Consider the following 23010-nt stretch of genomic DNA (forward strand, 5'->3'; position numbering starts at 1 on the left):
CCGGATGCGTCCTGTTACTTTCCTGTCACTGCGGAGAGGGATTTAACGGCAAATAAGATAGTGGGTGAATGAACTAACAGTTGCTGAGCTAGAAGTTACAAGCACTTTCTGTAAGCCTTCCTTGCAAGGAGCCTTTCAGAATAAGCAGGGCTCCGAAGTACTTGTGTGCTCTATGGGGTCAATTAATATAAATAGCACTGGCAGAATTTGGCTCCTTGTTGCTGATACACCAATTTCAGTGAAAGCGGAGTGAGTCCCCACTGTGTTTGCTTAGAGGATGTTAGGGTATATGATTACTATCAGCTAGTTTACTTATTCCTTAATTGAGCTGCATGAAGAATGCTCCAGAAGGTACGTGCAAGCTGCCCACTGAGCGTGAGCCATTGGCCTTGAAGTCCCATCTGCAGCACTGTCTTCCACACGCCAGTCTGTGATTGGAAAGTATTTTTTCTCTTTAAATTCCAGGTGTTCAGAACTTAATTAATGCCATCTTCCAGACTCTGCAAATTTTCCTAGAGTGTATGCTTTTTACAGGGTAATTGGCAATTTATTTACTCCAGTGTTGTTTCTGTTTTTCCTATCTGGTAATGTGTGCACAAGTCACTGGAGAGCAACGCTATTGTTCATGTAGCCAAGTGGCGGAGCTGAGTTTAATGCCTCTGATCCTTCAGTTTAAAGCAACAGCTACCTGCATCTTGAACTTGAAGGCAGCAGGCCTCACGCTTCTGTGACACCAAGCTTTTAACAAATAAAACAACCCAGCAAACTGACCTCAGGCTGTACTTTCCTGCTAAAGCTGATGTTTATTTACTTCTGCTCTTTGTTAAACCTTAGAACACAGCTACCTTAGCTCTACCTGCACACATATCAGTAAGGCAGGAACATTACTACAGGCAATTGGGAAGCGTTGTTAAAAGGGAAGGAAGACGCCCAGGGCAGTGCAGTGGGATTTGGGGTGGTGAAGGGCAGTAGAACTCGTACATGGGCTGGACCATGAAACAGCTTTTCCCATCTGTCATTAGATACGTTACTGCATCTTGAGTTCGTGTGGCATTTAGTTTGTGTACCACAAGCCCCTGGAGTAGGTGGTGGTGTTGCCTGGTTGTCAGCTTTAAAACCAAATCAAGGAATGCAGTCTCCATGACCTTCAGGGAAAGTCATTCTGATTAAGACTGGAGTCTTCAACAGGAACAACAGAAATATAAGCCCTCAGTGGCAACCTGTGTGTTCTTATTTTCAAGACTAAAAACAGTAGGAGAGAATTTTGGGCGCCTACGGTTTGTCCTGGAGTCACTGATTCTCAGAGAGAGGCTGCTCTGAGACATTCTGCGATGTATCAGTCTGTGTGAGGACTGACCTCACAGGTGATGTTGCTTACGGGTAGAGTGGCAAGAGGGTCAGTTTTGGTTTTGTTTCCGCTTCACTTATTTCTAATGACTCTTTACCACCACCAAATGTTACCTGCCACCTGTATCGTTTTCTCTGTTGTCTAGTATTCATCAAGAAAGAAAATGCCGACAGGTTCTTGGAAAGATCAAAACGTGCTAACTCTTTTTTTGAGGAATTGAAGAAAGGGAATATTGAAAGAGAATGCAATGAGGAGCGCTGCTCAAAAGAAGAAGCAAGAGAAGCCTTTGAAGACCAGGAGAAAACGGTAAGGATCAACTAATATGAAACATAGATCTGTATATTTCATGTCTACAAAATAGTATTAAGGTCTTTTGAGCTGGGCATCAGAAATTACAAGTTGCCTCTGATCATTTAACACAAAGAATAAATAGTGGTTTTGACTGTGGTTGGAGTTGCTAAGGCATAAACATACAATGACAGTCTTAATTTAGCTCTTGCAGGGCCAGCCCATGTTAAAGCCTCCATTCTTCTACCTGTTCTGATCTGTTTGATTGCTATTGTGAGGTATTTGACCTTTAAATGATTTGATACTACCCGTGTTAGAAATATGTTCACCCTACCTGGGTGGCATAGCCGAGTGCCATGACTGTGTTCAAGAGTTCTTAGGTGGAGAGTCCACGGGAAGTTTGAGAAGGCAAATGCTGACATGGAACTTCATGGGAGAATTTTGTCAAATTTATCTCAAGCAGCTTTGCAGTGCTTATCATTTTGTGGCTCTCTTTTTTCAGTATCTGAATTGACAGAATGTATACCGTGGACAGTTCTTACATGCCTTAATGTTAAATTGCTCACATGGAATGAAGTTTGTATGTGTGACTCTTGTGTCACCTTCCCTACCCTGATGGCTGCTTAACTTTAGACAGAAATGCGATCTGTTCCCAAGCTCAAGGGACAGTTAAAGAGATGGGGCAACTATGGGGACTGGGGTCAGTAAAAAAGGTGATGTTTGAAAAGTTGAAGTGACTTGGTGGTGGAGGGGAATTGGGAACATTGGCTGTAGCTATGTGGCTGTTAAGAACAGCCCTGAAACTGGAGTTAGGGCCAGATTCATTTCACTTTAGCATTACTTGATGGCCAGAATGTTCTTGGACTGGCCCTGAGGTAACCTGGGTGAGGAGTCATGGGTGTCAGGGTGCTTAAGAGCATAAAGGTTGGCTGATCTATAGCAGAACCAGCACAGCCTGTTCTGCCTGGTGACCAGATGTCATTGAAAAGGACTGTCTTGGACAGACAGCATACCTGGAGTCCTCAGTGCAGAGGGAAAGAAGAACACAAATCGGACAAAATAGTTTTAAATCTCAGGATTTCTGAGGTCCTGATTGGTGGGGGCACAGGGAGGGATGGACACTGAGAATTTGGCATTACAGGAATGTAAGTAAATTCAGTCAAAACTGATGGAAAGATACAGTTATGCAAGAAATCAAGTGCCTTATGCTGAGTGAGTCACATTAGGAAATCTCTAAGGAGTTCTAGATATTTCTGAAAAATGCAGGAGACTTGTTTCTGTAGAGCTGGGCACTATAGATGGATCATATGGTTTTAATTTATTAAATGGTAATAGCAGGCTGCAAGGAACTGTATGTGCCTGTAACTTAAATATTTGTTTTAACAAATGTTAGCTGCAGTTATCCACTGTAATGAAAGCTCTAATATTCTTCTGACGAATTCAGTAGTTCTCATCTAACTCTTTTTGTCTCCTTTTATTCCCTTTTTCCCACACCAACCTGCAGGAGGAATTCTGGAACATCTATGTAGGTAAGAAACACTCTCTGTTTGTTTAGAGAACTAAGCTTCCTCGTTGCAAGGTTAAAAAGGATGCACCTCTTAAGTAACCACTTCCTGCTCCCTTGCTTCCTCTCTTTGCACTGTGGGACACCCTCACTTTGTGTTTCCTTTGAAGAAGGAATCTGATTTACTGCCTTGCTGTTGCTTGAAGCCAGTCGCTTCTTTCGAAGGCAAGGTTCAGCTGCCTCCAACTGCTGGGATGATCTTTTTCCTCTCAAAAAAAGAACAGTGGCCCTTTGCACACAAAGGACAGTGAGAAGCAGAAACTGGGCGTGTGACTCTGCCGGTCATTTGTCCTCCAGAGGGGCAGCCCTGGATGGGGGCATTCAAGATGCAAAGGGTCATAGATGAGGGTGGCACTTAAATGCCGTAGCCAACACAAAGTTATTAAACTGTATCGCACAGTTGCTTGCCAGTTTCATGTCGCCTTCCATGCCAGAGTGTTGCTGATTCCTGTATTATAGAGCATTTTGTGGGATGTGTTTTCTGCAGAACTGTTTGGCATTCCAGGAAAACATGCCAGTAGATTAGCAGATGCTCCCCATCAGTCTTTTCTGTTTTTTTCTAAAGGTCTGAGTTGTATTTATTAGGGTTCTAGTGTTCGCAATAACTATGCAGGGACAGATTTTTAATGTATTAGTGTCTGGTAACGTGTTCTCCTGAAAGTATGTGTCCAGCTTGCGTGTTAGGAGGAGTACCTCAAAAATGTTAACCAAAGACAGCTCAGCTTTGTCTTTTGGAGTCTGCAGAAAACTGAAGACAGTTGCCACAAAGAAGATGCAGACTTTCACAATCCTCTAAGTGGGGGATGAACTCTGCAACCTACAGGCTGAAATTTCAAGCAAAGCCTGCGTCAGTGTTGTAGCGAACAGGAGTGGAAAATTTCAAACCATTTTCTCATGAGAATACAAACAGCGGAACATCAGTGCCACTGCTCGTAGCAGAAATGCCAATTTCATACATTTTAAACCACGGTCCACGAATGCTTTATTGGTGCTCAGAAGTATTGAAAACCACAACTACCCTCAGCCAAGTTACTAGAACAACTCATTCTTGCTTCCTTTTTTAGTAGGGGATTCTGCAATGCTTTTGTGCAATATTGATATAAAACTCATTACCACAGCAGCAAGTACAGTGTAGGGAAAAACTAAACAAGTATGGTTTCTAACATTAGGATGCTGCTTAGCTAAGACCACTACAGAATGGAGTGCTCTGGCACTGCAGAGGAGGCAGAAACCGGGAGCTGTGCTGCAGGCCTCGAGTCTGTCTTTCTTTTGGTAAATGGTGGTCTCGCCTTCCCTCTGTTGAGGATGGACATCAGTCTTCAATGCCTCTGTGGTGGACCACACAGACGCAGCGTTTGGAGTGCTGTTGGTTTTGGCCAGTGCAGGTACAGAAGGGATTTTGAGGTGTGGGGGCAGTACACAAAGCCCAGCAGATGTTCGCTGTGACAGACAAAGCTGCAGCAGATGAGGTCACAGGCCAGAGCCGCCATGCAGGTGGCAAGCTGGATCCTTAGGATAAGCAGCTTCTTGCATCTTGTCTCCTCTGTGGGCATTGCCGTTCTTCCAGCTGCTCCAAATGGGCAGAACAGATGGTAAAACACAGAAATTTGAATAGCGTGTACCTAAAGCAACGAATTATTATTAAGCAAGTGCCACTTCTCCAGATACCCTGCTCTTCTTACAAAACAGTGCAGAAGAGCCCAGCAGGGTCACGTGATGGGGGAATGCATTTGTTACAGCAGGTCGCTAGATGGGAGAGGCCGTGGCAGCGAGCATCAGTGCAGGAGTGAGATACCTTTGTGGGGGTGGGAGAAAGGGCTGCTACGTGGAACACGTCTCCAAACGCAGTGCAGCCTCGCTGTCCTACGTGTGGCTAAGTTTGTGAGATACACGTGGCTGCGGCCCTGGAGTCAGGTCAGCCAGTTGTGCCCAGGTCACAGAAAGGAAGAAAGGCTGCAGAACTACCTTTCAAATGTGGGAGATCCCAGCGTAGATGTGGGGAGCATGAGGTAAGAGCTAATTTTCTGAAGCTCAAGCTCATACCTCAGTGGATACAATGGGACAATTTTGGTACTGTAAGCAGCTCAAAACAGGAATTTGGCCCACGCACACGGATTTAGCAGGGCTTTTAAAGCATTTTTTGTTTGTTTTTTTAGTCTTCTGATAAATATGCTGGTGTCTGTTTCTTTAAATGCACAGCACTGCAGGCAAAAGACATGCACAAGGGATGAGATGACCTTTAAGGAAATAAAAGTTGAGTTGTCATTATTATGCAGAAATTGTAGGGAAATGCAAGAGGCCAAAAGGTTAGTATCTTCAGACAGCAGTCGCAACATGAAAATGTCCTGTCTGCTTTTACAGCCTTCACTGTAAATGATGTATATACACTGACCATGAAGCATTACTTCATCTTCCTACAAAAAAAGGCTTGCGTTTGCGCTGTCATACAGTAGCCAACAAAAACAGGTTGCAAAACTGAGGATATATATGAGAATAATTGCTGATACGGAATTTTTATACTCCTTGTTCCATCTGGAATGTGGCAACTCACAGGACGTACGTTTTAAAAGGGAAGATAAAAGATTGCTTATTAAACTAACACCCCTTCAGAGTTCACTGAAAATGTTTGCGCTTTTACAATCCTTTGGTTTTTGGTTTGTTTTTGTAGATGGGAACCAGTGCAGCTCAAATCCTTGTCACTATGGTGGACATTGTGAAGATGGAATTGGTTCCTACACTTGCTCGTGCTTGGATGGTTATCAAGGCAAGAACTGTGAATTTGGTAGGTTTCTGCTTTAGAGAACTGTGGCAGTGAATTTCCCAGGGAGCTGAAACATAGAGAGTTAACTCTTTCTTAACAAGCATTATTTGCCTCTTGGAAAAATGCATAGAATAGGATGTCAGTCAACAATGAGTTGGAGGACAGTGCCAGAAACACAAAGCCCTGGTGCCTCTACAGCTGGGTAGTGTTAGAATCACAGAACCATAGAATTGTTTGGGTTGGAAGGGACCCTCAAAGATCATCTGGTCCAACCCCCCTGCAACGTTCAACTAGATCAGGTTGCTCAGAGCCCTGTCCAACCATGAATGCTCCGAAGTTACACTTACTCTAAAGAAAGCCCTCCTAATTATGATAGTGCCTCTTTACGTAAGCTTGAATCCCTAAAACATGATGATAAAACTAAGCAGCACAGGATTCTTATAACTGATATCAAAGAGCCTTTACTCCAAGTACAGAAGTACAGCCTCCCTGCTCAGCTCACAGCAGCGAAGAACCAAAGAAAGCAGATTTCAGTAGGCAATGCACACTTTTTCAGCCTTGCAAGGAATCATTTTTTGCATATAAATCCTTCCTGAGTCTCACTTCTGTGGCATACAGCTACGACCCTAACGATGTCATTGGAGCATGTATTGGTAGCCCAGAAGTAAGAGTGGTGAGCCCAGAGTAAGAGGGTGTGGAACTGAAGTTCCGACACGGGACTGAGAGGAGTGATGAGGAGTTGAGTTTTTTAAGGCAGGAGGGAGGAATCATGTGAGGATTTACCAATATCTGGACTTCTCTGATAGTATTTTATCCATTTTTCCACTGTCACTTTGTCTCTTCTTTTTTAAGCTCACCATGACATGGCCACTGGGCTCACCTGGACTTGGCAAGCACGTTTCATGTGGTGGATGTGACTGCTTTGTAAGGCATAAGCTAATGTTAGCCACTCGTGTTGTTACTAAGATGTGCTTCAGGTGTTTTACAGGTGGAGATACAGATCCTGTTTAAAGAGTGTGGTTTAATTTGGTGAACTTTGAGATCTTCTGTGACGTCAGTGCTTATTTACAGTTTTTCTCCAAACTTATCTCTTTTATAGTCATACCAAAGTACTGCAAAATAAACAATGGTGACTGTGAGCAGTTTTGCAGCATCAAAAAAAGTACACAGAAGGATGTTTTGTGTTCCTGTGCAAAAGGGTATGTCCTAGCAGAGGATGGCAAACGCTGTGTTTCAGCAGGTATGAAGCCATGTAATAAACTAATAGCAATGGTGGTGAGACCTGTTTCACAGTTAAAGAATGTCTTTTGAACCATCAGTATTCTACGTGACATAGATTTACCACTGAGGCCAACTGATTTGTATTTCCAAAGCCTTCCATGTGTGAAGTGATGTGATGGACTTACCAAAATCTAGCTGATTTGGAACCCTTTGCAAGGTGCCTCTCACCCTTCCATGTGAAGTGATGTGATGGACTTACCAAAATCTAGCTGATTTGGAACCCTTTGCAAGGTGCCTCTCACAGAATTACCCGAGTAGACTCCGCTGTTGACAGGAGAAAAGCGATTGCAGTTATATCTCATTTACTTAAACACTTACACTCCGTATAAAATAGCAACTCGACAAAACTTTTCTACTTTAGATTTCAGTTAACCTAATCAAATACTAACTGATGACATCAAATAATTACAATTAATGCTATTTACATTTGTACATTTTTGTTGTATTTCAACAAACCTGGGGGGAGGGATAAGGCAACCGTATACTCATGATGTCGTTTTTTATATCCTTTATAACTAACAATAAATTCCTGTCATGAGCCTTATTATTCCTAAAATAAAACATTTCACTTGGTTTCCTAATTAAGATGGTTTATTCATGTACATGAATATAGCAAAGTAAACAATTGAAGATGATGTTTTAAATTTTAAATACTTTGAAAACACTGTCCGGAGACTGAACCTATGGACAAATTTTAGGACTACAAAATGGCTTTCATTTTTCAAACCATCTGGTCTTCCTCCTTTTTTGCATCTGCCAAGGTTTTGCTAGTGTTGTGAAAACAGGACAGCTGCATTAACTGATTTATTGTGAGATGGTGTTGTCAAGGAGTTTCCTCTTGTGCTGGTGTTTCTGTCCTTCTCTAATTTTAACATTCTTGTCTTTACAGTAAAGTATCCTTGTGGAAAAGTTTTTGTGAAAAGGAAAAAAAGGTCGGTTATTTTACCCACTGATAACAGCAATGTAACTAGTGATCGAGATGGCCCTCCCACAAATGGAACAAGTTTGGAGGAGGACGTTGTTACTACCACAGAAACCCCAACCCTCCATCCCGGCAATGAAACAAGTAGCAAGACTCCCTATGTCGATACCAGGATAGTAGGTGGTGATGAGTGTCGTCTTGGTGAATGTCCATGGCAGGTAAATCTGGTGTTTGTGCTCTGCATGCAAGCAGAACGTGTTTCTGAGGGGAAGTGTGCAATTGTTCATTTAACCCGGTTGCCTTCTGAATGTTACCCATGTAATACGCCGTTTGTAGCTGGAGGTGGCTGAATTGCGTGAACCTAGGCACTTAGATGTGCTGTTCTGCAAACTGCAGCCTTAAATTTCAAAATGAAAGGCTTTGTGCAATTTTAGATGGTGCTGCTTAACCTGTCACCAGAGAGGGCTTTTGAGTCATGCTGGCCTACCAGTGTCATTTTTGCAGGTTATATTCCAGTCTGCCTGATAGCAGTCCGTTTAGGTAGCGAGCCTGAGAGCATGTCAGATAAAGCATGCGTTTGCTTCACAAATACGCTTTCATATCTAAGTTTTCCTCTTGAGTTTGGACCAGCCAAAATGAGTTCCTGTATTCGGGATGCTAAGGGGGGGTCAAACGGGAACAGAACTTGGACAGGAATTCTTTGGAGTGGTAAGTCCAAGGGATGGGGTGATTTGGGGGCTGCATTCTTCCTGCTCAGTTGGTCAGTGTCTTGTTCCTAAAAGACGTTACTAAGCACTGCGAGTGAGGTAACATGGAAGCCAAACATCTACTTCACGTAAAGACAATTGAGACTCTGTAGCAGTACATGCCAATCTTCAGCATATGCGTGTGGGAATGCAGTATTAGGAGAGACCTGCAGGGTAGTCCATGTTGCAGTAATAAGCATATATGCAGTGTGCAGAGAAATCAATTACCTGTTTATAGCTCATTGACGTTAAACTCCTCCTCTTAATAATGCACCAACCACCTTTCTTTCCCAGGCTGTTTTGTTGAACGAGGCAGGGGAAGAGTTTTGTGGTGGAACTATTTTGAATGAAAATTTTATACTTACTGCAGCTCATTGCATGAACCAATCTAAAGAAATCAAAGTTGTTGTTGGTAAGTGGTTATTTATTTTACTCCTGTGATGTTTGAGCATGTGTTGCAGACTAATCCTCTGTGCTCTAAATCTCGTGTGAGATGTACTCATATTACTTTATTTGTTATGGTTTGTTACTTTTTTGTTGTTGTTTTGCTTTTCATAATTTCTTGTTATTGTGGGAATCCTGCTTTGTAATAACAGGGGCAGCTGATGTGGGAGGTGATAATGGTGCATCCCTTCTTTGCCAGCTAGTTGGAAGTGATTAAGAACAAATGTTCTAGAAGTGTTGGCTAGCATTGTGTTCATTAGAGTAGTGCTTCTTCAGAAAGCTTATCATTCCTGGCACATCTGAGGCATACAGATTTGTTTCTGCAGGAACACTCAGGAAAGCTATGACACATTGACTACAGGAAGAAGAAACAAACTCAAATTATGACTGCTTCACTTCTGAGGCATGATACTAGATCAACTCAACTTCATATTTGCACTGTTTTAGCCCTGACCCAGACCAGTTTCTCTTCCCTGATATAAGCCAGACTCAAGCTCCTGTAAGAGCTTCCACCCAAAGTTGCATTAGTTTAGCTGAATCAGTTTATGCTTTTATGTAAACTGGTACAAAAATCTCCATAGACAAAAGCTTGGAACTGAAACTGATCCAGGTGCTGCAATACGTTTTTACAGTTTACTTGTATGGTATAAAGGCTTAGGCAAAGTGTTAGGAACAGGTATACTACTCTCCTCCTTTATCAAGGTTGTTCTTAATTTCTTATACTATCTCCATATTAATGACCCCTTTAATAATCTTGTACAGGTGAAGTGGACAGAGAAAAGAAAGAACAATCTGAAACGATGCATACCGTGGACAAAATACTTGTTCACTCTAAATACATTGCCGAGACTTACGATAATGACATAGCCTTAATAAAGCTGAAGGAACCTGTAACGTTTTCCGAGTACATTATCGCAGCATGCCTCCCCGAAGCAGACTTTGCTAATGAAATTCTGATGAACCAAAGATCTGGGATGGTTAGTGGCTTCGGGCGTGAATTCCAAGGTGGACGACTATCCAAAAAACTGAAAGTGCTTGAAGTCCCCTATGTTGATAGGAACACCTGCAAGCAATCCACTAACTTTGCGATAACAGAAAACATGTTCTGTGCCGGTTATGAAACAGAGCAAAAAGATGCTTGTCAAGGAGACAGTGGAGGCCCCCATGTAACCAGATATAAGGATACATATTTTGTTACTGGAATTGTGAGCTGGGGAGAAGGATGTGCAAAGAAAGGCAAATATGGTGTCTACACCAAACTGTCCAGGTTCTTACGATGGGTAAGAGTGGTCATGAGACAAAATTTGTAGTGGTGTGGCTCTTGATCCTTCTGTTAGCTAACAAGGTGCAGTTTCTGTAATGGAAACTTTTTTCTTTTTTTAGCCCCATCTGCTAAGCTTGTTTTGAGAGCTGATTGCTTAAAGTTATGGTGCTGCTTCTTTTTTGTTTTATTCCTGGGTTTAAGCATGTATATGCGGACTGCTGGTGTTATTTTGAATTTGTACAATGAGGGGCTTTCCCCAAACAAAATGGCTGCTCAGTGAGGTCTTTTGTTTGCTGTTTCATTATTTTTATATTGCCATTTCAGTTCCTGTCTGTTTGCCCAAGTGCCTCCACCAGAGGCTCCTGGACATAATACGAGCCTCCACTAATCATGATGAAAGTGGGAAGGACAAGACTTCAGTTAATCCTCATATTGGAGCCAGCTGGCTCAGTAGGGAGTTTGTTACTACTAGAGCTGTTTAACATGTACCTGGAGATGTATTTAGAAGATTAAGGGAGCAGGGAAGCTTGCTTGGTAAAAGCTGAGACACAAGTAAGTATTCAACATGTGATGCTAAATAACCACATGTTCCACAAAATTGCCTGCTTAGGTCACAGCAGCTAATTAAAATGGGGTTTTGCTTTATATGGGTTGTACTTCACTTTAGTTTAATTTGAATACTTCTGTTCTGCTCATCAGAAAAAAAAAATGTGCACGTTCACTGTTTTCTGTATTGTATTCTGGATTGTGTATGGCTGAGGATTGGAAAGGTCCTTGCATGTGTACTTGTTCTAGGTGTTTCTGTAAGGTGCAATATTGATGTACACCAGCATTTGAAATAAAACATTCTTTCTTTTTTGTTTTTTTTATTTATTCCTTCCAGTCAGCTTACAAATACATGAAGACAAAATCTCATCTGAGAGTGAAAAAAAGAGTGAATGTCCCTAAACAAATGTGTGACACATTTCACCTACCTTATGTCAAGGCTGATGAGGAGGTAGAGAATGGAGGGGGTAATTACAAGACTTTCACTGGCCTAGAGGTTCATAAATGGCAAGTTAGATGCCAAGATACTAATTTTCTTAGAAGTAGGCAAACTCAACCAGTGATTTCCCACACATAGGCTGTTCAGGTGCTATGATCTGATCTGTCCTGTAAGGTTTCCAGGCAGAAGCTCCGCACTCTGATGTTTTTTTGTGTGTGGAATAGTGTTCCTCCCTATATTCTTCTTTAAACCTTCTCAGCTTCAGTCCTAGTTACAGAAATCATGGCAGAATTTACAATGGAAGGGACAGATGAAAGTGATCTTGTCCAACCCCATGCTTAAAGCAGGGCTAACATCAAAGAGCAGGTTGTGCAGGGTTTGGTGCAGTCAAGTTTTGAAAATCTTCAGAAGCAGAGATTTTGTTAGCCTCTGGGCAACCTGTTCCTGTGCTTTAGCACTCTCATGGCCAAAATTTCTCATGTCCAATTGGAATTTTCCTTGTTGAAACCTCTGACTGCTGCCTCATCTTCTTTCCATGGGCATCTCTGGGAAATTGTTGGCCCTGTCTTCACTGTAATCCCCATTTAGGCAGTGGAAGACTGCAGTTAAATCCCCCAGCTCTCCCTAGCGGAACAAACCCAGACCCCTCAGCCTGTTACTGTACATCATGTGCTCCTGATGGCCTTTCCAAGGCTCCGCCAATCTGTTATGCTCCCCTGTTGTCTGAGGTACACTGAACTTCGCCAGACACCTGCTACTTATCTCTTAGGGTTTGAGCTGGTACTGGCTAGTTTTGTATAGCAGGTGATGTGAGCAAACCGGGATGAAAAACTAGACATACAACTCTGCACAGGAGCAAGGTATTGCTGCAGTCAGCTGTAAATGTGGGCAGGAAGGACTGCAGGTCAGTTACCCCAGCTTGATGGTATCCACCTGTATAAACCCCCAGCAGGCTTACCTCAATGTTTGTTCAGCAATGTTTGTTCCCTGACTTGTTCTGTCCACTGGATTCCTGTTCGAATCCCTTGTCCCGCTGGTAGCCTGCCCTGTGTTCCATCAGGGTGAAACATCCCTCTTCAAAGGGACAACCTCAGGCCTAGGTGCTACCCAAAACCTATTAATGTACTTGTGCTAAAGGCATTCTTCTACTTCAGTGAAGCCTGAGGACTGAAGTGAAACTCAGAGTGGACTATATAGGGTGTTGAGGTGGCTGAGGGGAGGACCTCCCTCTGGCAACGGTGGCAGTAGCTGGGTTTTACTAGCTGGTGTGTATATATGTCCTTGTTAAGCCAAGTAGCACCTTGAGAGCAGGCACAGAGCTGGTTTAACAGATGAGCATGCAAGAGAGTGATGAAAGTCCATGTTTGTGTGCAACATGACTGTGCTTAGAAGAGAAGCGTCATTATTCCATGGAGTATGAGAGACTTTGTCCTTGGGGTTCGCAATTGGAGTTTACTTGTCTTTTACAAATGAAACTGTTTCCTAGAGAGCCTTTCATCCTGTGCCATGGCACCTATAGTGCCCAAGGCTCAAGGGCTTTATATTCATTCCTTGTTCTGTAACAGTGTCTCTGCCATGCTGAGAGGAAATGAGTGAAACATCTGCTTGCATCTTGGCCTCGTACCAAAGCCCATTACCAACTCTAGGGCCTGGAAGAAAAGAAAGAATTAAAGCACACCTTTTTATGTAGACATTGTTTTGGGGTAATTTCACATAGTGAAATTTGAACAGATTGTAAAATCCAGGCAAAAGGTAGAGTGCACAGCTGCTGTGTAACTGCGTGGGTTTTAAAATGCCAGAACCCCTCACGGCAAGCAAACACTGCTGGTTTAGGCAAGAGCTGACATTTACCAAGGATGGTGGAAGGAAAAGCTCTAACCTACCCTCTAGTGCTCAGGCTTCCTCAGCCTTCAAGGAAAAGCCAGTCCTGAGAAGAAAGGGAAGAAAGGAAGAATGGTCAGTAAAGAGTGCAATCTCTTTGAGTCTTCGGAAAGGACTAATACGAAGAATAAAAATGTAGGACATTGCTCAGGCCTAGTCCAAGATGATATATCTGGGCAAGAAACTCTTGTGCATGAGGCATTGGGCTTTGAAAAAAAATTAGGCTTCTTTAGACTAAAATAGGGAAGGCCTGAGGAGAAACATAGCTATAGCCTTTGTGTGTGCAAAAGGCTGCTGCAGAGATGTAGGGACTAATCTGTTCTTCATGTTGGTGGTGAAGATAAAAAGACATAGCACATCTCAGTTGCAGTGAGAAAGGTTCAGGGAGATCTCAGGGAAAATCTTCTAACTCTGTGACTAGCAAAGCCCTCTAATAGATTTTTGTCTGGAGGGCAGTGAAGTCTCCAATGTTGGTAGTCTTTGAGAGCAGGAGAGGTAACTAGCTGTCAGGCGTGTAGCATGATGGGGGCTGCCCTAGGGAATGAAGGTGGACAAGCTGGCCTTCGTTATGGTATCCTACAGCTCGGCAGGAAAACACACTTTTGCAGGTGCGGTGTCTAACTAGAAGCAATTTACCAGAAGGATCCTTCGCTGGAGCCTTGGCCAACATGCCAAGAATGATAGAGGTAAACTTGATCCCTTGTTGGCTCAGTGAGCTGGGCTGGGTGATCCTGGAGGTCTTGCCAGCCCCTGTTTTCTGTGCTTCCAGGTGAGCAACACAAGCAAAGGGTCATTGTTACGGTCATGCATTTGTCACCTGCGCCAGCACAGTAATAACAGGCAAGGTTTTCCTTCCTCTTTACTGCTCCCTGACATAGGTGACTCACCTGACAGGGTTGTCTTCTATGGGCAGGGCCCCAGATCACAAGGCCCTGTCAACAGCTGTCCCTATGGAGTGGTGTGAGCCAGAAAAAAAAAATCCATCCAGAACAAGGTGGAAATTGATGAATTTGTGAAAGTATGGTCTGGCCTGGTGCTTGTGACAGAGATGGATTCTGTGTGTCCCAGAGGCCCCATCCAGCCTGCTGCATCTGTACAGGGTACCTGCTTACCAGCTCCACTGGATTCAAAGGCTTCACCTACCAGCATGACAATCAATTTCACCCTACCTAAAGCATTTCAAACTACAGTGATTTGGAATAACAGAGACCAAAACCTTGTACAATACCTTACAGGCCTAGCCCAGAAAAAAGCCTGAATTTTCCTTCTTGTTTTTTCACGTTCTGATTAGCTTTACTTGCTTCCTAAGGCACTACCAGAGCTGGGAGGCAAGATCTCTGCAATATGCTTACTGAGCTCTGCAAATTTGGTGCCCTGAGCCACTCCTGACTTCTGAGACGCCTTCCTGCTTCTGCCCAGCTTGTGGGAAGCACAAACCTCTAGCTCTGGTTGTTCTGTCTTCCTTGGGGCATGGGCAACAGCCAGATCACTTACTCTAGCTCCTTGCTGCCTGGCTAGTAAAGCTCTTTTAGGGAGGCTTTGTCCATATTTCCCAAAGATGTAGAGCCACCTGCAGCAGACAGGGTGAAAGGAGATAGCAGTAGTCCATGGTCCTGCAGAGGAAATCACCAAGTGGCAGTCTGGTATCTGGAGTTTTGGTAGCATAACCAAGTTTAACCACGTGACCACATGTTATTCTGCTGAGGCAGAACCTGCCTTGGTTTATGGACTCCCCTCTTCCCGAGGAGTCTGAAATACACAGGTGTCACAGCCTCGGAGGCAAACCTAGCTCCATGCTGCCCATGCAGGAGAGAGGGGCTTTGCCGACACGAGGCGCCTGCAAGCTATTAGGGTGGCATTGCTGCAGCACAGTGACTTTTTTCTGTTTTAACATTGCCCCATGCTGACATTGAGCCCAGGCTTTGCTCTTAGAGGTTTTGTTTTCTCATGAGTTAATGACCTTTGCACTGTATTGTTTCTCATTTAGCAGCTCCCCCAAGTCCTGCAGAGAAACCAGTGGGAGATGCACAGTGAGCTTGGAGGGTAGCAATGGCAGGTCATCGCTGGAAAATGTGGCTTCTTCCCATTGTCCTCCTTTTCCTTCAGATGGTGCAGGCAGGTACAGCCTTTGCCTAAACCACACAGGTAATTATTTGCCATTATTTGTGCTTTGTGGACCAGGGTGACATGAGTGGAAACCTGGTAGCTTTGCTTTCTCACCTGCATTGCTCCCATTTGTCTGCTGCAGTGCAATAATATCCAGGGCTTAGTCATTAGGGGAACAACATTTTGGACGGAAACTATTGTGTCAGTGTAAAATATGGGGTTAATACGTCAGTATGCAGGGCTTTCAAACTGACAGCACAAACAATGTGCTATTCTTCACATCCTTAAGAGATGTGATAATTAAATAATCCTTACTATCCATTCAGAAGCTATTGGGTGACAGAATGAACCCCACAAGGTTTAACAGTGCAGAGGGGAACCAGAACCCCACACTGTCACCTACTGTGCTTGTCTAAATCTCAACACAAACATCACATCTCCACTTGAGGAAGCGTCCCACCTGTCTTTGAGGTTGGAGCCTGAGATGCTTCTCTACAGAGTACGTGTGTGAATCATACTGCAGACACGATGCATGCCTTGTTTAATTTTGCTGTAAAAGTCATTCAGTGATTACAGAGGACTGGTTGGACACAACTGAACAAACACCTGAGTCACCCACATTACAAGAGCTGGGAGTAAGAGGGAGATTTTGGCATGCCAGAGACGAGGTGGGAAAGGTACTTAGTGGGACAAGGCATGCCCTGAGAGTCTTCAGGATGCTTCAAGGAAAATTTTCTCTTACAAACATGTAGAAAGCAATTTGGAGTGCGCTAATCTACATTTGATTTTAACCAACAGACCAGAAGTGGCTGACAATACAAAGATAGACGATTACTTTAATAAAAGTAACTGTAAAATGACAGAGCTCATGAAGGAAGTAAAGAAAAAGAACAAGAGAATAAAAGTAATGTATTTTTAAATGAGAGAAAGATTTGGCTGCTCCTTAAAAAAAACCACAAAAACCCAAAGTGTTTAAGGCACATGTCCAAACTATCCCAAGGTCAAGAAAGGACAGGAGGATTAATTAAAGACATGACCTCCTTCATGACCTGACCTCCAGAAGGAAGTATAGAAAAATCTGGATCTGTGTAAAAGAATTGCAGACATCCTGGCATAAACCCAGAGAAGCTAAGGAGCAAATACAATAAGATAAACATGATGTGAAAATCAAGAGCTGATCTAAGTATATGGATAATGGAAAAGAGACCAAGGAAAATGTTAGTCTGTTCCTAATGGAGAAGAAAATCTTTATTCCTTAAGGTGCCAGATTACCTGTGTCCAACAAGGAGGAAAGAAACTGCCGAGTTGCACTAGTTGGGACCAAATCACGTAACATCAACCTCCTCCAAGGACAGGATAACAGGCTGGGTGGCTGCAAAAGATGCAGTGTATGTCAGGTGTCTCCATTAAGGGAGGCTTCTAACATCACTTTATATAATGCTTTTATTGTAACAGAAACACTGGTCTGGATGAAACTACTGTAAGTTTGGTGCACATCTGGTTGGGAAACTGCGCTAGTCACTTGAAAGATTATATGGAGTGCAAGGCTCCACACAGGTGAGCCTGAGGACCTCTGATACTTGGTGTTTTCCACAGTGACATGCAAGGCGGAAGAGAGTGTTTACTCACTGCATTTGTAGCTGATTCCAGACTGGAAGGACTACCATAAGTCAAGATGAGAGTTCAAGACGATCTTGTGAAACTGGAACAGTGGTCCAACATAAATAGGAGGCAAATCAGTAAACACAAAAACAAAATTTCACCCTCAGTCCCACTATACACAACCAAGGAAATTTGTAAAATATGTAATAAAAGCAAGAAGTCTCCATTTTCACTAGGATAAACAGCTAGGTCAAGAAGTAATGGGATCACACCACACTGAGGGACACTCAGGATATTAGGAAACACTTTTTAGACATTATGAGGCTAGTTAAGGAGTGGATTAGGCTGCGTGGGTGAGCTGCAGAATCTCATTGTGAATCTGTAGAAACAGGTTAGACAGCATCTGTTAGGACTGGTTTACCTCTCCTTGCTCTCACACTGTTAGTGCTGAGAAGAGCTCTCCCATTCTGCCTGTGATCTTGCAATGCCAGGGACTGAGCTAAGGTGAGTAGTATGAGACATATACAGATGGAAAAGGAATATTGCAAGGGTCTACCAAGAGTCCAATACTTAATTTATTACTGATACTTAAGTTGTTGCTGATTTTAGCCTCTTACCCAAACCCATGTTCATCTTTGCCTTAGTACGATGGCTGTTCTGGCAAGTACAGATTGTCGCTTCCTTTGCTCTCAAAGACCTGCCAGTTATAACTGGGAAACACAGCATAAGATGTAAAATAATAGTGGTCTACCTAATGTTGACAGCTTACCATTTTTTAATAATGATAGTCACGACTGTTCTTATTACTAAGGCCTTTGGCAGGAATTGCACAGAATTGCCCAAAATGGTGGAGTGTTTGACTAATGTTTGCAAGCGAGGTTTTATGAGCTGCTTGTGCTTTTATGAAATCACCATGAATTTGTAACCTGCCTATACATTTGTCTCCTGGGCAGTCACACCAAATGCATGCAAGGTCAACAACGGGAACTGTGAGCGGTTCTGCAAAACTGAAGATGAAGTCCTATGTTCCTGTGCTGCTGGCTATGCCCTGGGCAATGACAACAAAACCTGCATTCCTGTAGGTACGAAGCCACACTTAAAGTTCATTCTATGGGACACACATCCCATCTTCACCATGTTTGGGAAGTGCTGGTGTGTTGCAGTGCCGTTGTAGCACAGAGAATAATGTTAACTGTTCACGCCTTTCACATGGCTGGCTTGAGGTGTTGCCAACAAAGTTAATAAGATCTTAGCTAAAGGTCATAATTTAAGAAACATCAAATTGTGCAACTGTGAGTGATGTGCAGTGGCAAAAATAGTGCACCGGAGTGTTCTGTGCAAGTGGGTGCGTTCTCACAGCGGACTGCAAAACCCGTGTCCCAGCAGGTATGAAGCCATATGAGAAACTGGTGATTACAATGGGGCTCTGATTTCTCTTCTCTCACAGACTGAAACAGGTCTCTACGTCTCTCATGCTTTAGGAGATTTTGTTAGAAAGGAACGGGTTAGATTTATCATTGGTGTGAACTGGTGTCTGTTTTCAAGGCCTCCAGCTTGTGCCGGACACCTACAGATCCAAAGGAATAGGGACCCAAGAAACTTCTCCCTTTACCATATACAGTTCACAAGGGCTCATTATAATTTCAGCGGTAATGACATAATGTGATTGCAGTTATATCTCACTTGCTTCCCCTCAAATATCACCTGTTCCATTTAAAAGGAATACAACCTGCCTTTCTATTTACTTCTAAAAGCAGGTTTTCTGCAGTTAACATATAGTAACCTAAAGATATGAATAAGTATTGACATTGAATTTAAATCCATCAGTTTTGCCTGCATTCAAAGTGAACATTAACAATTATTAATCTTAGTCTATTCTTCTGTCTGTCTGATGATATTTGTTATGATGTCCTTTGTAATTTAATACCAAATTGCTGTCATGAGCTTATAATTCCTAACATAGAATACTTTGCTCTGTTTCCCATTTACAAAAGATTTAATAACAGCAGATACACAAAAATAATGATGCCAATAACGGAAGATGTTTAACTTCTAAATACTTTGAAAATGCTGAACCCATTTGCCCACTTGCTCAAAATGGGCAAGTTTTAGAAGTGGAAAATTATTTTTATTTTTCAACCATTCTGGTCCTTTTGCAGTTGCAAAGTTTTTGTTGATGTCTTGAAAAATCTAGCAGAGCCACCCCTGATAAGGACATCTGCATATCTAATTCAATTGCAAAAGGCTGCTGTCAAGGAGTTTTCCTTCAACTGTTAAGTGAGTTTTCTCTCATTTTCATGAAGAGTTGACTCCCTGAAGGCAACCTGTTTCCCTGCAAACCATTTTCCTCCACTATAGGTACCTATCTGTAACTCTAAAGGCTGCTTTTGGCTGCAAAACCCATGTTCCAGCAGGTTTGAATAATTTCTTGTGGTGAAGAACAACACGCGGTGCACTGGAAGCTAGATTTACTTTTCTGACCGTGAAACTGTCCCTTATACCGAGGGCTCTGTCAGACAAGCTCTGCTGAATGGCACTTCGGTGATAGAAATTCTTTTCACCAGCAACTGTCTTTCCTTCTGCTCTGCTGCAGGTTACTATCCCTTGCATGTGACTTGGCTTGGTGCTTCAGGGACAGCACAGGCACCGTCCCCCACAGAGACGGAAGACCATGGTTCTCCACATCCTATAAATTCGCTTAAATCGGCAAGAAAGGTAGCTCTGAGCTAAAGTGAAGGCCGATAACAGCAGCTGAGCCTTCACAGCTGTTTGCTCAGGGTTATGGACAGGAATGCCTTGCTCTCAGCATGCGACACGTGCCTCAAAGTCCCAGTACCACCCAGACATCAAGTGTTAGCATTTCGGTTTTGCCTTCGCAGTCAAGTTCCTGTGTGGTAAGCTTCAGAGAAATCATGAAGCCAGTCGAGAGAAAGTCACAGGAACCACAGCAAGTCCAGATGCTCATCCTGAAAATGAGGAAGCCACCGAGGCCCCGAGCAGCCACCCAGAGGTCACCGGGGAGGCTGGCAGTTTACCCAGCGCGTCCCCATGGCAGGTAAGGTGCCCTTGTCCTGAGATGTTTAACACCTGACCCTGCTCACCAGGACCGGCAGCCATTTACTGTTCATCATACTCATCCCTCATCCCCACTTGCCAAGGGGACCTGGCTTGATTTGAGACACTTCCCTGGTGTCAACATTTTGGGTGGTCGTTATGCTCTCCTGAGTACTGTGTTTCTGCACAGGTCTCCTACCATGAATGACGTTGTGCCTCCATTTCAGCATCAAGCAAATGCTGAGAGGGGGAGGCCAGCAGAGAAGTAGGGTTGCAGATGAGGGACGTAGAGCTGGGTGAGCCACAGGGCCCCTTCCCTGCCAGCCACCCCGTTACTCGGGTTGCAGCGTGGCGGTATCAGAAGAATAGCCAGAGTTCCTGATGTGGCCAAGACTAAAGTGAAAAAAAAAACAACCAACCCAGCAGGAACAGTGCTATTACAATATTAACTAAATTCTGTTTAAAAAAATAAGAACCAAAAACTGTTGGTAAAATAACTGAATGCACAGACTCCGCTGTGAGCCAGGAAAAAGGTCTGTCTTGACAAGTTTCCCGCTGTGGTGGCTACATCTCAGTGTAACTCTCACCACCTCTGAATGAAGGATGCCTTTGACAGAAAATACGTATGAAAATGTATACTTTAAGAAAACTGCTTGAATCTCGGCTAGCTGTTCAGCATTTCTCTGTACGTATGTTTTTGTGCTTTATCTTTCTTTTCTCTCCTTGCAGGCTGTTCTACTAGTAGATGAGTACAATGAATAGTTTTGTGGGGGGACAATTCTGAACGGGTATTTTGCTTTCTGGAGCTTATTGCATTAACCAGACTTACGGGTTCTTGTTAGTAAGTGCTTCTCATTTTGCCCTTTACTACAAAAATAAGAAACTGTTTCATGTTCTAGTCTCCATATGCAAGATACTGAACTCTGCCAGAGTTTTTCTTACCCTCTTGTTATTTCTCACTGCCTCACGTTGTCCCTTGACTAACAGTGAAATACATGTTCAACTTTGTTGAATGGACAGTTTCTTTAAGCTTGGCTTGGCCTAGCGTAGCTTGTATATGAGAGAAGCCAAGTATAAACTGGAAAGGTATGTGGGCAAGTAAGGTTGAGCTGATGTCGTTAAATTGGTCTAACATTACACCTTCATGCAATTTCCTGTGTTGGCCAAACCTTGAAGAATTCCAGACGCCTCATTTGGATGTTAGCAATAGCTGCTTTAACAGCATGTAGACGCTAGTCTGAGACTTTTCCATACTTGAAACCTCAAATCTATTATTTATTACTGTCATTTATGAAAAAGTAGTTTATCAGAAGTTCTAGGCACTGAAAAATGGTGTTCTGAGTCATAAAAATTGTACTCGGCCTACAACAGTAAAGCAAAAACTGTGTTTGCCTAAACTCCAATTGTCTGTCCATTTAATTCCCAAAGCGACGTCATACAAATTGAGAAAGACTAAATATATATAAATTCATAAATTTTTGTATGCAGAACATTAAAGTTTTAAAAGAAAATTAATATCTACTTGCTGTTTAAGTCTGTTTGACTATGTCGCTCTACAAATGAGAGGGGCAAGATCCTTCTCTTCTGTGTTGAGGCTTTTGGTTGTATATCATAAGAGTGCCATTGGGAATATTGTAACGAAGCCCAAAACTTTATATCAAAGCTTTCATTGAGAGCATTATTCTGATAGCAAAGTTCTGATTTTCTACTTGCTTGGCATTTTGACAGCCCTCTAAACCGTTCCAAAATGGGTATAAAATGCTACAGCATCAGGATACAGGCCTGGTCTATTTTATTTGTACAGTACAATGCCTATACAAAGTGCAAGAAACTTTGGTCCCTTCTTTTATTGAGATGCAGTGTAGACTTGTTGGTATTGTCTTATGAACAACTGCTTTAATAATCTGACACTGGGATGGTGGACAAAGAAAAGGAAGAGCCAAGTAGAGCCACGCGCAGAGTGGAAAAAATAATTGCACATGCTGAATTTGGTACAGAAACTTTCAACAGTGACATAGCCCTTCTCAAATTAGAGGAACCTATCACATTTTCTGAGGATGTTGTCCCAGCATGCCTTCCAGAAGAAGACTTTGCTAACAATGATGTTCTGATGAACCAAACATTTGGAATTGTCAGTGGCTTTGGAAACACATTTGAATGTGCGCGGCGGGTCAAAAGAATGAAAGTGCTTCAAAACCTTTTTGTGGACAGGGACACTTGCAAGCTCGCCCTTCGTAGCCCGGTCAAGGAAAACGTGTTCTGTGCTGGTTGTGATAAAGATGGAAAAGATGTCTGCCAAGGAGATGGAGGAGGCCCCCATGTAACCAAATACAATGGCACTTATTTTGTTACTGGTATCATCTGGGGAGAAGGGTGTGGAAGGCGAGGGAAATACGGAGTATACACCAACTTGTCAAAGTTCCTACCCTGGCAAAGGAGTGTTTTGACAGAAAACTCTTAAGAGTTTGACATTTAATCAACCTAATTGTCTTAGCCATCAGATCTGATCCCTAAGTAATATTTTCCTCTTTTTAACTTGCTTAAATTCTGATAGTTTGTGCTTCCCTTAAGAGACACCATCTATTCCTTTATGAGCTAATGCCTGGCTTTCAGAAGGTGGGCTTGGACTTCACACAGAGCTTGCTGGTTTTGGACAATTATGAAATTTCTTCAAATGTGATGGTTCAGGAACTCCTTCTGCTCTTGCTGTGATAACCTAAATTTGTCTATTGGAGGCTTTGGCTGTGCTGCTAAGCCCCCTCCC

The 23010-nt window shown here is 43.0% G+C and overlaps 2 protein-coding genes across 2 annotated transcripts; both read left to right on the top strand.

The window, feature by feature from the left end:
* The first annotated feature begins 332 nt into the window (after positions 1-332).
* Positions 333-11407, top strand: LOC103896306 (coagulation factor X). Its single transcript, XM_009276145.2, has 8 exons — positions 333-351; positions 1494-1654; positions 3141-3165; positions 5869-5982; positions 7061-7201; positions 8132-8382; positions 9205-9322; positions 10117-11407. The coding sequence occupies exons 1-8, from the start codon at positions 333-335 to the stop codon at positions 10662-10664; spliced, it is 1377 nt and encodes a 458-aa protein (XP_009274420.1). The 3' UTR covers positions 10665-11407.
* Positions 11408-14025: 2618 nt separating this feature from the next.
* Positions 14026-22707, top strand: LOC103896307 (coagulation factor X). Its single transcript, XM_009276146.2, is given in 6 exon segments — positions 14026-14092; positions 15532-15603; positions 18146-18274; positions 20072-20247; positions 20976-21041; positions 22075-22707. Coding segments are annotated over 6 exon segments (1143 nt in total).
* Positions 22708-23010: the final 303 nt, after the last annotated feature.

Source organism: Aptenodytes forsteri, unplaced genomic scaffold (genome assembly GCF_000699145.1).
Source record: "Aptenodytes forsteri isolate BGI_AS27 unplaced genomic scaffold, ASM69914v1 Scaffold96, whole genome shotgun sequence".
Lineage (NCBI taxonomy): Eukaryota > Metazoa > Chordata > Aves > Sphenisciformes > Spheniscidae > Aptenodytes > Aptenodytes forsteri.